This window comes from Nycticebus coucang, chromosome 23 (genome assembly GCF_027406575.1).
Source record: "Nycticebus coucang isolate mNycCou1 chromosome 23, mNycCou1.pri, whole genome shotgun sequence".
NCBI classification, from domain to species: Eukaryota; Metazoa; Chordata; class Mammalia; order Primates; family Lorisidae; genus Nycticebus; species Nycticebus coucang.
The window spans coordinates 2,260,607-2,275,102 of NC_069802.1; the positions used below are offsets into that span (position 1 = coordinate 2,260,607).

At 47.3% G+C, this 14,496-nt stretch overlaps 1 protein-coding gene across 8 annotated transcripts in view; it reads right to left on the minus strand.

Annotated features, from left to right (window-relative positions):
• PDGFRA (platelet derived growth factor receptor alpha) overlaps window positions 1-14,496 on the minus strand; it is a 47,668-nt gene that overhangs the window by 5,617 nt on the left and 27,555 nt on the right. For all 8 annotated transcript variants that reach the window (XM_053578029.1, XM_053578033.1, XM_053578037.1 and 5 more), the window contains exons 13-22: window positions 13,442-13,546; window positions 12,951-13,061; window positions 12,557-12,710; window positions 10,769-10,935; window positions 8,685-8,800; window positions 8,192-8,314; window positions 6,791-6,902; window positions 5,578-5,677; window positions 5,373-5,478; window positions 2,951-3,192 (exon numbers count right to left, since the gene is read on the minus strand). In XM_053578029.1, the coding sequence (XP_053434004.1) occupies window positions 2,951-3,192; window positions 5,373-5,478; window positions 5,578-5,677; window positions 6,791-6,902; window positions 8,192-8,314; window positions 8,685-8,800; window positions 10,769-10,935; window positions 12,557-12,710; window positions 12,951-13,061; window positions 13,442-13,546 (1,336 nt within the window). The remainder of the gene's footprint in view (window positions 1-2,950; window positions 3,193-5,372; window positions 5,479-5,577; window positions 5,678-6,790; window positions 6,903-8,191; window positions 8,315-8,684; window positions 8,801-10,768; window positions 10,936-12,556; window positions 12,711-12,950; window positions 13,062-13,441; window positions 13,547-14,496) is intronic.

The window sequence follows — 14,496 nt, forward strand, 5'->3', positions numbered from 1 at the left end:
CTGGCAAACTCCTCCCTCTGTGGGGCTATCTCAGAGGCAGTGGTGTGGGTACAGAGGATGCCAACTGCCACCGACACTCAGCACTGGACCATCCTCACGGCTTGTCAGGCTTCATGGTTTCTCCTCGAGCTGATGACCAGATTTACTCCTGGGTCCCCAACTGCAGGGTCCACCTGGAAGCCCAACGCCTGGTTCCTGAGAAGTGCCGACTAGCTCAGCCATCTAGGCAAGGTCTCATCTTCCAGGTGCCCACTCCCCTCCCAGGCCAACACGGGGCCTCTGTGTTGCTTCGCCCTCTGGGCCCAAAGCATCCCGTCCCCGAGCCTGCCCCGCTCACTGCTTAGGGCTACAGCCTGAGCTGCCTCGGTGTAGTTGTTTGGGACATGTGTGCTGTAATTCTAAGATCAAACGTGTTGCCCTAGGACAGCGGTTCTCAACCTTCCTAATGCTATGATCCTTTAATACAGTTCCTCATATTGTGGTGACCCCCAACCATAAAATTATTTTCAGATAGAGGAGCCAAGTCTCAGTTCCTAAGAACATTGGAAATATGTGTTTTCTGATGGTCTTAGGCGACCCCTATGAAAAGGTCATTCAACCCCCATAGGGGTCGCAACCCACAGGTTGAGAACCATTGCCCTAGAAGAAGTTCTAATATTGAATATAACAGTCACCTACAACTAGAATGGTTATCTTCAGAAAATATGTATATCATTCTGCAGCCAGCCTGCTGTGCCCCAAGAAAACATGTGGGCACCTACCTTGCTTATGGTACTCATCCCAGTGTGACCTTAACTTTATTTAGAGAACAGCCCTTTTTACAACTGAAACATTCATCAAAGACCACAAATACTAAGCAACCAAATGGAGAAAAGATCTGCGCTAGACCCCAGGCCCCTAGTCAGCGCTCCTGACAGCCTGGTGAAGTTCTATCACAGACCCTCAAAACTTACAGGGGTGCTGTTTGCTAAAGGAATAAAAAGCACTTTATAAAATCAGATGGGCTGCTCTGACCATCTCCGAATCTCACAACATATCCCCAAAATAAAAACTGTACTTGGAGAATTACCTGGTGCATCCAGACAGACAAGGGCCATCTTTACCTTACCTAACCGGCTGAGAGGCCACAGTCATAAGCCTCCAAAAGAAGGCTCGGTGCTTCTGCCTAAATAACTGTGTGTAGTTAACTGAATGACTATAAGGAGGGAAAACCATGTCCTGAACAAAGACAGGAAAAAAGACACTCATAAGCAACTTGGACTTTGAACCAGCAGCCACCACCATCCCCTTCTCCTGCCTCTGTCCAGGGGCCATACAGAGAGGCAGGGGACTCTGCCACCTCCTCCAGCTGCCCTCGTGAGCCATGGTGCTCAGGCCCACCCAGCATTAGCACCATCTTGGTGGAGTTAAGCATTAGGTAATGATCACCAACAGCTGCTAATGTCTCAGAAGACAAGACAACTGGGGATACGCACCCCGTGGCGGAAACACACAGCACCACTCAGAAGCACATTTGCCACAGATCTGCCCTGAGTCAGACCCTGCTCTAGACTGACAACCAGTTTACAGCAAATATGGCAAATGGAAGCACAGGATGAGGACGCCCCGGGGAGTAATCAGCAAAATTCTGGTTATGGGAACTCCACAGGCAGACACTCTGGTTTCTTCACAAATAATATGCAAGGGGCAAAAAAGAGTCAGGGTGAACTTATGGAGTCTCAGCCCCCAGAGGCAATGTCAGTCTCTTATCTGCATTTCAAATAGAGCAAAGGCAAAGTACGATATGTCCGCGAGACAATCTAAACTCTAACTGGATATCTGATGCACCTAATAATTTATTCTCCCTTTTGGGGTATGAAATAATAGTAGGTGGCTATTCTTAATAACTTTTTTAATCATTGTTCTTTAAAATAGAGCCCTTATCTCTTAGAGACACATACTTCAATATTTATAGATGAAATGACATGATGTCTAAGATTTGCTTCAAAATAATCCAGAGGTGGCTGAGAAAGGTAGAGCTGGCTACACAGGCGGCCAGACTGGCCAGGCTCAGAAACACTGGAGCCTCCAAACTGGGGGACAAATGCATAACAGCTCACTACACAGTGTGAATGCAAAATTTAAAAGAATGAACAAATCGGCCAGGGAGCACTCGGCCCCACACCCAGAGATTCGAATGTGTTGGTTTACCTTACCTGTGGTGAGGCTTGTATATCAATAGTTTTAAAATCTCCCCTGGTGATTCCAACTTGCAAGTAGAGTCAAGAACCACTGCGGTAGCATATAAATAACCCAGTCCAACTTCTGCCTCAATTTTTTCCTTAGTTCAATGACCCAGGGGCCACTGAGACACTGTGAGGAGAGGTTATATTACCTCAACAGTCACAGTGGCTTGTGTTGTTTGATCAAATTACCTGAGGACTTAGGTCAAAGATTCTTCAGCAGGGAAGTACGTTCTCCCCACATATACTCCCCCAGCCCCATGGGGCTCATATTAGAACCATCTTGGAAGTTGTTTCAAAACTACACCAACCCCCTGGGCATGGCGACTAGGAGGCCGGGGCAGGAGGATCACTTGAGCCCAGGAATTGAAGACTAGCCTGGGCAACACAGTAAGACCCCATCTCTACAAAAAATAATAAAAGTTAGCTAGGTTTGGTGGCTCAAGCCTATAGTCCCAACTTCTCAGGAGGCCAAGACAGGAGGATCACTTGAGCTCAGGAGTTCGAGGCTACAGTGAGTCATGATTGCTCCACTGCGCTCCAGCCTGAGCGACGAGCAAAAAGATTATTTTTAATTTTTAGAAACGCTACATAGCTCCCCTGAGGATTCTCCAACTCACTCCCCTGGTAGACAGTCCTCACCCAGACAGCCTCATTCTCAATAGCAATGGGTCCTCTCAGGTGTGCTGGGTGGGGAAGGAGGGACACTGGGGTGCCACCTGCATTACCTGTGTCTGTTCCTCTTGCCCAGGTCTTCCTCCTCTGGGACAGGGTCAATGTCGGGCAGAGGGATGATGTAGCCACTGTCGGCGCTCAGCCTCTGCTCGTCGAGGCCACCCTCCCAGCCCTTCAGCTTGTCCTCCTCATTTTTGTAGGTGACACCGATGTATGCGTTGTCCGAGTCCACACGCATGCGTGCCACAGCGGGGTGGTCACTCTTCAGGAAGTCCAGGTGAATTTTTTCATAACTCTAAAAACGCCCATGTAACATATTTAATCAAGTGTTTCTGACCAAATCTCTAACATAAGCAGAGACTCAGAACTTATTACTTAACTGTACATGTTTTCAAACTACCTCACAGTTGTAGGATTTAGACCAGTGTATTTTAACCTTTTTTATCTCACAGCACACTTGAACCTATAGTTAAACTTCTGAGGCACATTTAAATTATGTTGATGCTTTAATGATCTTTAAAAATTTTCATTGCACACCAGTTGAAAATCACTGATTTAGACAGTGGAAGGACAGGCATATGTCACCTATACCCCAGAGGTGTGGGACATGAAGAATATCACATCTTACCCATAATATCACATCTTACCACTTCTCCAGGGTTTGGGTGGACCCCAAGAGGAGTTGGGGACATCCACTGGCCATAATACTCAGCTAAGCATCGGGCAAGTCTAACCTTTGGTATAAAAAGATCTTCCTTCCTTCCTTTCCTTCCTCCCTCCCTCCCTTCCTTTCTTTTTCTTAGTTTGTTTTTTTTTTTTAAAAAAAACAAAGACAGAGTCTCATTCTGTTGATCTGGCTAGAACAATGGATCTCAACCTGTGGGTTGTGACCCCTTTGTAACAATGAAAATACATCCTGCATATCATATATCTACATTACAATTCATAACAGTAGCAAAATTACAATTATGAAGTAACAATGAAAATAATTTTATGGTTGGGGGTCACCACACCATGAGGAACTGTATTAAAGGGTCACGGCATTAGGAAGGTTGAGAACCACTGGGCTAGCGGGCTGTGGCGTCACAGCTCACAGCAACCTCAAACTCTTGGGCTCAAGCGATCCTCCTACCTCAGCCTCCCCAGTAGCTAGGATCACAGGCTCCTGCCATGCCTAATTTTTCTTTTATTTTTGTAGAGACGAGGTCTCACTATATCACCCAGGCTGGTCTTGAACTGGCCTCAACCATTCCTCCCACCTCAGCCTCCCATAGAGCTGGGATTACAGGTGAGAGCCACCATGCCTGGCCTGAAGGCCTGAAGAGACTCTATTTTCTTTCTTCCTTTCCTTTCCTTTCCCTTCCCTTTCCCTTTTCCTTTACTCTTCCCCTTCCTTTTCCTTTTCTTTTCTTTCCATCTTTCCAGAGCCTCAAGTTGTTGCCCTGGGTGGAGTGTTATGGCATCACAGCTCACAGCAACCTCCAACTCCTGGGCTTAAGTGATTCTCCTGCCTCAGCCTCCCAAGTAGCTGGGACTACAGGCACCCGCCACAATGCCCAGCTATTTTTTGGTTATAATTGTCATTGTTGTTTGGCAGGCCCAGGCTGGATTTGAACCCGCCAGCTCTGATGTATGTGGCTGGCACCTTAGCTGCTTGAGCTATAAGCGCCAAGCCGAGACTGTATTTTCAACAACAGTTTCAATCTCTTCCCACCAACACACCTCCACCCATCAGGGTATCTGTGGCCAACCTAAGAGTAATTTCTCTCAGCCTCCTCACTGCCTCGCTGAGGGGATTCGTAATGGGCAGTGAGCCAATAGGCAGAGGTGTTTAACTTCCAGTTCAGCACACAACCTCCTGAAGCTGCTCCTCTTTGAGAAGAAGCACAAGGAGTGAAAGGTAAGATGAGACCACAGGATGACTACTCTGAGTCCAGGAAACGGAGGCCACGCTGGGTTTCCTTCTCAGCGCCTCAGCAGAAAGTTCCTCCATTCATTTACGTATCCTGCGTGGTTCCCTGAACTCACATTTGTTGCCCTGAACAATGTTTCCTATTCCACAAAAACCCAGCTGGAGCCATAGATAACACCTGAAGGGGGTTCTTTCCAGTCAGCTGGTAAAAGCCAATTTCTCATAGATTTAAGTGCATTCAAGTTACTGATTTCATGGCCATGGATGCCCTGAAACGTCACTGCACGCGAGCTCCAGATGCTCAAGCGTCTGCAAAGTAAAGTGCTTACAGGTGTCGCGCATTTCAGATGAAAGGGGAGCCCTGCAGGAGGGGGAGGCTTCCGTTCCGCAGCGCTGTGGGGCCTCTGGAGGGCCAGGATGCCCCCACGCCGCACACACCGTCCTCTTCCTCCTTTGAAAATGTTCCTCTGCAGCAGCGTCGACAGCACTGCACCGGCACGACTTCCAGTTACTCTCGTCCTTCCGCCCAGGCCTTGCCCCCACCTTACTGGGCCCAGACATACCTTTTTATATTGTCCAGGAAGCAGATTCTCCACAATCTCACTCAGGTGGTAAAAGGAGGGTCTCTTCTCCGGCTCACTGTTCCAGCACTTCACCATGATCTCATAGCTGCAGGCAACACCCAGAGCTCAGAGCGGCACAGGGGTGGGGTCCCAGGGCCACCCCCCCCCACCTCCTCGGCCCCCTGGACGGGAAAACAGCGCTCACACTTCGCTGGTGGCGTGGTCGGGCTTGGCCATCCGGTATCCACTCTTGATCTTATTGTAGAATGCAGAATCCACCATCATGCCAGGGTACGGCGTGCCACCTAGAAGCCAGAGAAAGCGCTGACTCAGGAGTGCCCAGGACATCAGCGAACAACTTGGCAAGGAGAACACCGCAACAAAACGTGTGTTCCTTCTAGGAAATTAAACGCCATGTCCTGGACTCCAGGGGCCTGCGCAAATTTACATTTAACAAGGTCTCTAGGTGGGCCAAGCTCAAGCACTTCAGGCAAAAAAGTTCTACATCTTTAGAAAAGGCAGTAAAGTGTTTTTCAATGCTCTGACAACTAGATCTGCATATGGTACACGGTGAACTAGAAAAGCAAGACGTTTGGAATCACGGAGGCCAAGAAAGTCATTTTCACTAGAAATGTCCAAATAATTAAAGCAAAAGTCAGATTTGAGGCCTAGAAAGTCTCTAGATGAATCTCTGCTTTAAAGGGAGGACGAGATTCCTCTAAGCCACACACCGGGAGGATGCTCGGTGACCACCCATGCAGAAAGAACTAAGATGAAAACACGTTTTGCTGCCACGTCAGGACGACAGACAAATTCATGAGACATTTCACATCTTCCCAGCCAAGGCCAGGGTGGGTCCCATTCCCTCTCAGAAGTCTGTTCCCAATGCCTTTCTCTTCTCACTGCCCCTGGATTATAATTGTTAAGTGTGTCTTATCTGCCCAGAAGAACCTCCAGAGGTTGGGGCGCAACTTCTCCTTCTGTGGGGCCCTGTCCTGGCAGCACCTGGAGACTGACTAGAGGGACCTGAGAGGTTTCTCTCCTCACGAAGATGACCAGGTGGGGAGCCACACACATCCCCCCATGGGCTTCCTGTCACGTGAACATCAGGCACCAAAAGTGTGGGAGGGCAATGCCCCTCTGATGAACCCGTTTAACCCTAAGTCCAAAGAGAAAATGCAGCCAGGGAGTGGGTGTCATCAGGATCCCCCAGTGGGAGGCAGCTGCTCTGGCACGGGCCCTAGGATGGGCAGGACAGAGGCCTGTCTCCATCTGCACAGGCCCAATGCATGGTGAGGCGGCTGCAGCACCCTTGGCCGGCACCTCAACATTGTCTATGACCCACAGCCTGGAAGAACACATTCTTTTCCAGGTTTGTTCCAAAACATCCCAAACCAGCATAGATGTCAGACCCATACCAAGGGAAAAGATCTCCCAGAGTAGAATGCCGTAAGACCAGACATCGCTCAGGGTGGTGTAGAGGTTGTCGAAGATGCTCTCTGGAGCCATCCACTTCACGGGCAGAAAGGTCTGCAGGGAAGGAGGGAGGACATGAACCTTGCATCCACGTGCCGGGGGGCCACAGCCACAGAGGGTGGCCTCTGTCCTCACAGCAACGTGCACTTTCTCGCCCCACGGGAGTGTTTAGTTCACTGCTGCACTCTAGGTGCCAACAAATATTTGACAGCTGATGAATGGTCAACATTGCCTCCTACACCCTCCAAAGGAATAATATCCCAAACATCCGGTCCTGAATTTTCACTCAAAAAATGTGTCCCCTACTTTTAGCTATTCCTGGGAACAAAACTAAGAATATATCCAGTAATTTTGAGCAGATTACAGCTTTTAAGTCTTAAGAAATGGTAATTTGCCACACTTCTTAGAGCTGGACATTAAGAGGAATTCTGCAGCCTCTTTTGTGAAGCTTCTTTTCCACCTGCCTTTGGTGGAAATGGTAAGCTGAGACAGACACGTAAAGTTGCCACATAGCATCCTTCGACCTTCTAAGACTGCCAGGGAGGTAAGAGATTCATAATCTTATGTGAGCAGGTGAGAAATTGGCTCTACCCAAGTCCAGTGCTCTGTTCAAGGGGCCTGAATTTGCATAGAAAACCCTCTGACTAGAGGTCGTGGCCATGTGAGTACATGAACCACACAGAGCAGGGACCGGGCCAGTGTCTTTGTCTGGGTGGGTGTGGCAGCCGTGAGCTGTCTCACAGTCGGTGCAGTGGGGTGATCTAGAGTTGCACCTGCAGCTGGCAGACACATCCTGAACTACTTCATCTTCTCAGAAGGGGAAGCGATGGACAACGCCATGCGCATAAGTGATAAAATGACTATCATGAAGGAAATTGCACGGTGTATTGATGTTAATTCAAATCATCTTAACATTTTAGGGGTCACAAATGCCTTTTGGAAATCTGATAGCTTAAAAACCAGAGACACTCATCTTGGAAATGCGTGCTTGGACACTCACAGGTGCAGTTTTCATATTAATACCAACATGTCCAGGCTACTTCCCTGTGCCAGGCACTGTCCCACAGCGCCTTACATGACTTTACTGACTTAATCTCCCCAGAAACTCAATAGACAGGTATTATTATCACCTCACTGCCACAGACAGGGAGAGCAAGGCAGAGTGGCTAAGTCACTTCCCTCAAATTCCACTGGAGAGGGTAGAGAACCCCGCTGCAGTCCACTCATGAAGCCCCTGGCCTCCATATTAAAAATGTGTGCACCAGAGGGCTCAGAGTGGCACATGGCTCCAGAGATTGAAGAGAGGGAGGGCAAGAGTGCCCAGGACAGAGGAGAGGACGTACACTGCCTTTCGACACGTAGTTTGAATCATGCATGATGTCTCTGGCCAGGCCAAAGTCACAGATCTTCACAATTTTCCCTTGTGCCAGGAGGACATTCCGAGCAGCCAGGTCACGGTGGACACACTGCATGGAAAGGGAAAGAAGTGACCTCAGGGTCAACCTGCCTTTGGTCAACCAACCCCGCGATGCTGCAGCTACACCATGGCAGTGCTTGGAGCCACCAGGGCTCACCTCAGCAAGGCCACCCTCGTAGGAAGGGCCCGCCTTCCCGCAACTCTCAGCCCAACAGCTACTAGGAGAGAGAAAGCTCCGGGGAAAAGTAGAGACCTGATGACATGAGGCCCCTGCTGAGTGCAAGGAAGACAGGCAGCTAAATGAGAGGTGGCCGTTGTCACTGCTCTCTCCAAAATCTCCCTCCTGGGGTCTCCTTCCACACTCCCTCACTCTGAAATCTGTGGCTGCATCTAAAAAGGTCCCTGTTCCTGGAACTTACATTTTTTGAAGCCAAAAACTCCATTCCGCGGGCAACTTGATAGGTGAAGCTCAACAAATCCAACAAAGTAAGGCCTTCTGAGTTATCATCTGAAAGGAGGTTTTTCACTTCTAAGTCTGCAGAAAAGGAATCAAATGTGTTGGTGCTGGCACAAGGCATGAAAAACACCTGCCAGCTTGCTGAGGCTTGCCCAGAAAACATAGCCACAAGGATTTTCTCATGCAATTTCTACACCTCACAGGTGAATATCTAAACTACGCAAAAATTCTATCTTAAAAAAGAAATAGATGTGCACAAACATATATCTGGTCAAAAAATTGTTTTTTCTTTATTCACACATACAGCCGCAGGACCAACCTAAACTGATCTCTGCAATGGGTTCTCACACAGAATTTGTTTGCCTCCTAACTTTATTTTTTTAATCACACTTAGCAAACCACCTCAGCCACCTTTAAAACACAAACGCACACACTAAAATCTTCCATGATGAACACACATGAGGGCCCTTTGGAAAAGCAGCTTCTAGGATTTACTTTACTTCCTTCTTAAAGCCACCTTCATCGTACTTCACATCTAATCTGTCGGTAAAATGGACCACCAGGCAGATGTGATGGCAATCACAGATCACAACCTACGGCCATGCATTGCGTTCCTTTGTTTGTAACTGATCCACTTTCCCCAGTCAGACCCATCTGGAAGGGCCCCAGGGTTTTCGAGGAAGAGGGCAAGCTAGGCCAACAGTTCTCAGTTCTTTTTGAAAATTTTCAGGCAAGTGAAGAGTAGCTCCAGCCATTCACATTTTTTTCAGCCAGCTACGAGAAGGCCAGAAAGCTGTGGTCTGTCTGCCAAGGGGGCCTGGGCCTGAGCATGACTAAGGTTCCTCTGACATCTGGTGCCAACTCCCCCAGCTCAGCCTGGGAAGCAACATAAACTATTTTTAACACGATGGGAGGGGAGAGGAAACATTGGTTCCGATAACTTTCATTGGCTAATCTTTAAAAAGCGCTTGGAAGTTCACCCATTGGCAATGAGAAGCAAATAGAACTTGGAACTGCAGAAATGGAAAATATTATTATGTACTGAGCTTTGCAAAACAAGCACATTCTCCTTTTTAATGGATTATACCTTTCACTTAAGAACTCTGAAAGAATTCAGGGCACATTAGTGATTTTCAAAACAATTTCCATAGCAGCTCAACACTTTGCATTGACCAATGGGAGGGCTCAGACCCTAGAAGACAAGCACACAGGATGAGCCAATGTTGTCCTCCCAACTCCAAGTCTGTGAGTAGACCAGAGCCCTGGAGGGGCCCCCCGAGCAGATGTGAGGTGGTCCATCTGGTATGGGCATCAGCTAGGCTCCCGGGAGTTTATAAATCAATTCAACCCTGCCACATACTTCTCAGCTTGGAAAACAGACTGATCCACTTTCAAAAAACATTCAACAGAAACACTTGTCAGAAAACATAACCTCAAATTGTCTACTCTGCACTTTCTATCACACTTTGGATATTAGGAAAACTAAAAGCAAGGGTTAGTGAACTCACAGATTTATAAAACTTAAGAAGAAAGCCAGCATGAGGAACAAACATATGACTGCCAACTTTTTTTGTTTTGTTCTGGTTTGGTTTTGGTTGCTGGCCGGGGCTGGGTTTGAACCCACCACCCTCAGTATATGGGGCTGGCACCCTACTCACTGAGCCACAGGTGCCACCCCACTGCCAACTTTTAATTTTGTCAAATAAGAACATTGAAAAAAAAAATCAATTATCACCTTACTTCCATTTTTTTAAAAATCGTATTAGCAATAAGAAAAGAAGGTCATTTGATCAGAATAAATAATTCTTTAAAACAATTACCCTTCAAGTTTAAAAAATTCATTACATTGTCTTTATGCTTTTCAGTTCACAGACCACAAGGCCTGTAAAAACATGCAGCAGACCCCATTGTGATGGTCCCTGCATTTAGGGACATACGGGCTGCCCGATCTGCTTAGCCATCCCTGTTCACCTCCCTCTGAATATTTTAAGTATCATTAAACCACTGTAGGATCACAGTATCCAGAGCAAGTACAGACACTTTTACCTAACATAGATTTCTTCTTGTATGAGGCTGGACGATCATACAGTGACCTCTGGATGTCTGAATATTTAGAAACCTCTTTCCTTTCCAGCATAGGAACGTATTGTGTGGTGTCGGCTTGTTTCATGTCCATGTAGTCACCATTGTTTTCAAAAGATAAAATAACATAGCTGCAAAAACAGAAAAAGAAGCCTTACCCAGAGTGTCCTGCTGGGGTGGTCTGGGGGCTGCCCACAATGTGCCCGGACCTGTGGCAGGCATGGGGCTGCCCAGTGAGCAACAGCAACCATATTCTTCATGGGGTGGGGTCTAACGGGGACATGAACATTAACCAAATAATTAAATCAGCTCAGACATTCTGTGAAGAAGATGAAAACAACTCAGTCTGGGAGTCCAGGAAGCATTTTCTGAAGATGCAGAATGAATCTCTTTTACAGACTCAGGGGGGTATTTGGGACGGCACCTGGCGCAGGTAAGGGGCTCCACAGATAGCAGCTGCCATGATGGTTAGTACTTGTCTGTTTTCAGTGCCAGCCGTCTACGCATCTTTGCAGGAACACAGACATCCTGAATGGCCACATCGAAGACAATGGGACTATGCCTCCACAGACTTACAAAATTCTCTAAGTCTCTTACATCTCAAATTAAAAAAATTCATTATATTAAGTCTGTTGTTATTCTTTCTTTCTTTTTTTTTTCAATTTTATTTAATTTTATTTTTAGTTATTATAGGTACATAATAGTTATATATTTTTGTGAGGTACATGTGATATTTTGATCCAGGCATACAATGGGAATTAATCAAATCAGGGTAATCGGGGTTTCTATCACCTCAGACATTAATCATTTCTTTGTGTTAGGAACTCTAATAACTCTTTTAGTTATTTTAAAGTATATCCTAACATACGGGACTATTTTTTTTTTAATTTTTTTTTTTAATTGTTGGGGATTCAATGAGGGTACAATAAGCCAGGTTACACTGATTGCAATTCTTTATTCTTTCTTTCTTATTCAAGTCTCAAGCCATGAACTTGGGCCATGTGGCCAATGGGGGTTGGGCAGAAAATTCCTGCTACTCAATAAATTTAGCATCCTTTTGGTGTCCATCAAGTAATTTAATATAAAGTAAATTCGTTTTTCATCCTAATCTTATAGAATTTTGTATCTAGGGGCTGGCGTTCTGCCTTTCTTTCTTTGGGATTCCACCATTCTCTCTCTCTTTTCCTCCCCCACCCCATCTTCCCTCTCTCAGTCCCTGCTCTCCCCTCTCTTCTCTCTCTTTCTCATCTCTTCCCTTTCTCTAATATAAAATAAACTTATACTTTTATATTCTAAAGAAAAAAGAACTTTGTATCTTCAGGGATATTAACGGCCACTCGTAGCTCACTGCACTGTCAGTCTCAGTGACTGAAGTTACAGATCCAGGCGTGGTGAGGACACTGTCACAAGTGTGCACATGTGTGGGCAGTTTCTTACAAGGCCTGAGAACTCAGGCATCCCCAGTCAGAGCTGCATTTCACAGGTCCTAAGTGGCTCACATGTCAACAGCAGATGGGCTCCCAGAATGACTCCCACACCTTCTCTCATTCAGACCCATCGCCTTCTACGTGACACCTGGTCCAACACCTGCAGACGTCCTGTTTCTCAGCACAGTCGCAGATGAATGACTGGCCACTGTGCCCCCCACTGCCTCAGGCACTGACTGCAGACCTGGAATCCATGAGGATGCTGGCCTCCCCACTGGTGAGGCTTGTAAGTCAGTGATACACACACATGCCTCCCTGCACCCACCTTCGTGTGCTCTCATCAGCGGGGCTCAACCCAAAGATGTCCAGGTCCTTCTTGGCCTTCTCTGGGTGGTGGCTCAGGAAGCTGTCCCTGTTCTTGTGCAAATAGTTGACCAGATCCCCATGGAAGCAGTACTCTGTGATGATGTAAATGGGGCCTGTGGAGAACAGAACCCACAGGACACAGGGATAAAAAGAAGAACAGGAAAGCCATGAATTGCTATGTCTGGACTGGCAAGAGATTTAGCTCAAAAACAATGAATTTCCATCAATTCAATGAAATGAGTCAACTCCATTGAAGGGACTTGTATCCCCTGGCATGTCTGGGGTGCAGAGCAGAGGACTTAACCCTGATCCCACAGTTCTCACAACCGCAGGCGCTCAAGCGAGGAGCTTACCTGACTTGGTGCAGGCTCCCAGCAAGTTCACGATGTTTAAATGTGGCCCCAGGTGAGTCATTATTTTCAGTTCAGACATGAGAGCTTGTTTTTCACTGGATCTGGCCGTGGCTATTGAAGAAATAAATCACATGTCAGTTCAACTGAGCGACCTACTTCTCACTCTCAGAAAAAAACAAGGGCACAACTGATTCCGAGCCTCAATATCTAAAGTTTCATTTACCAAGAGTCTAAAAGAGAAACCGAGAGTGACTCAGTCTCAACTCTGGTAACTAACTAATCCCTAGTCTTTCAGGGAGAAAGAAGTCACCAGAAATAATAACTCTCTTCATGTTCTACCACGTGAGTAACAGGCACAGTCTAAATGCCACAAAACCTAGAGTGGAAAGAACCAAGACCTCATCCTGCACCTGCTGCTCCCCAGCTGTGTGGTTTTGAGCAACTCCCTTCATATCTCCATGTTTGAACCACACCCCAAAAGGAACACTTACGTTTCAGCATCTTCACCGCTACCTTCATGACGGGCTGAGACCGGCTTAATCCGTAAGCTGTTCCCTCCACCACTTTCCCAAATGCTCCAGATCCCAAGACACGACCTGTGGACAGACAGCCAGAACCCTCAGCACAGGCAAACTCCAGGCATCCACTCAACTTCATTCACCACACCAGGCCAGTTCTCAGTGGGTGCACAGCTGGGTGGATGCTTTTCCCTTACTGAGTAAGCATAATGATTCCTCCAAGTCAAAGCAGAATGGAGCCCACAGGGAAGGAAATTAGTGGAATTGCTTTTGTCAAATAACATTTGCAAGGAAAAGAAAGCACAGACGGGGGGAAGGGGGGGCCGCCCTCCCTGGTGTGAGCACTGTCTACCGCCCCACCCTGGGCGCCTCTCTGCTCGCTGTCTGTGGCTCTCACCCAAATCCCTGTTTCTCTGCCCTTCTGTTTCCCCACATGCAAACAGGGACATCTTCTGCATCAATAAATCCGTAACCACTGAAAATACTTCAGTATTCAAAATACCACTGATTCCAAGGAGGGATTAAGTAAAAACTCCAGGCTGGACGCAACGCTGCTGTTTGTCGGGAAGGCCACCATGGCAAAGGTAAACACATCGAGATTCACAGCGCTTTGCTTCATGTCAGGGGACAAAGAAGGTGATCATCCCTACCCTAGGGAGCTCAAAGTCTAAGAGGACCTTTCCCAGGGTGTCAGTGTCCCTGGGGATTGCCTCGCCAGGCAAAGCCTCAGCTCATAAAAGACTGTTAACCCATGTGCCTCTGACCGCCTGCCCGTGTTGGTGCAGTGCCCCTGGGAAGGGGCTGCTTCACCAGCAACCCAGCAGTAGCCAGGCACAGAGACCGAAAAACACCTCTTGGCACATTAGGGACTATGCCCTTTGCCCCCAATTTTATTACTTTTTAACTTCCCTAAGCTCCTTGTCCCTTTCTGAGAAAGGGGGAGAATAACATTAAGAAAGCTTAGCTGTGAGTACTGGAAACTGGAGCAGCTCCGGCCCGTTGCCTTTCAGTTTGAGTGACTCTCTGGG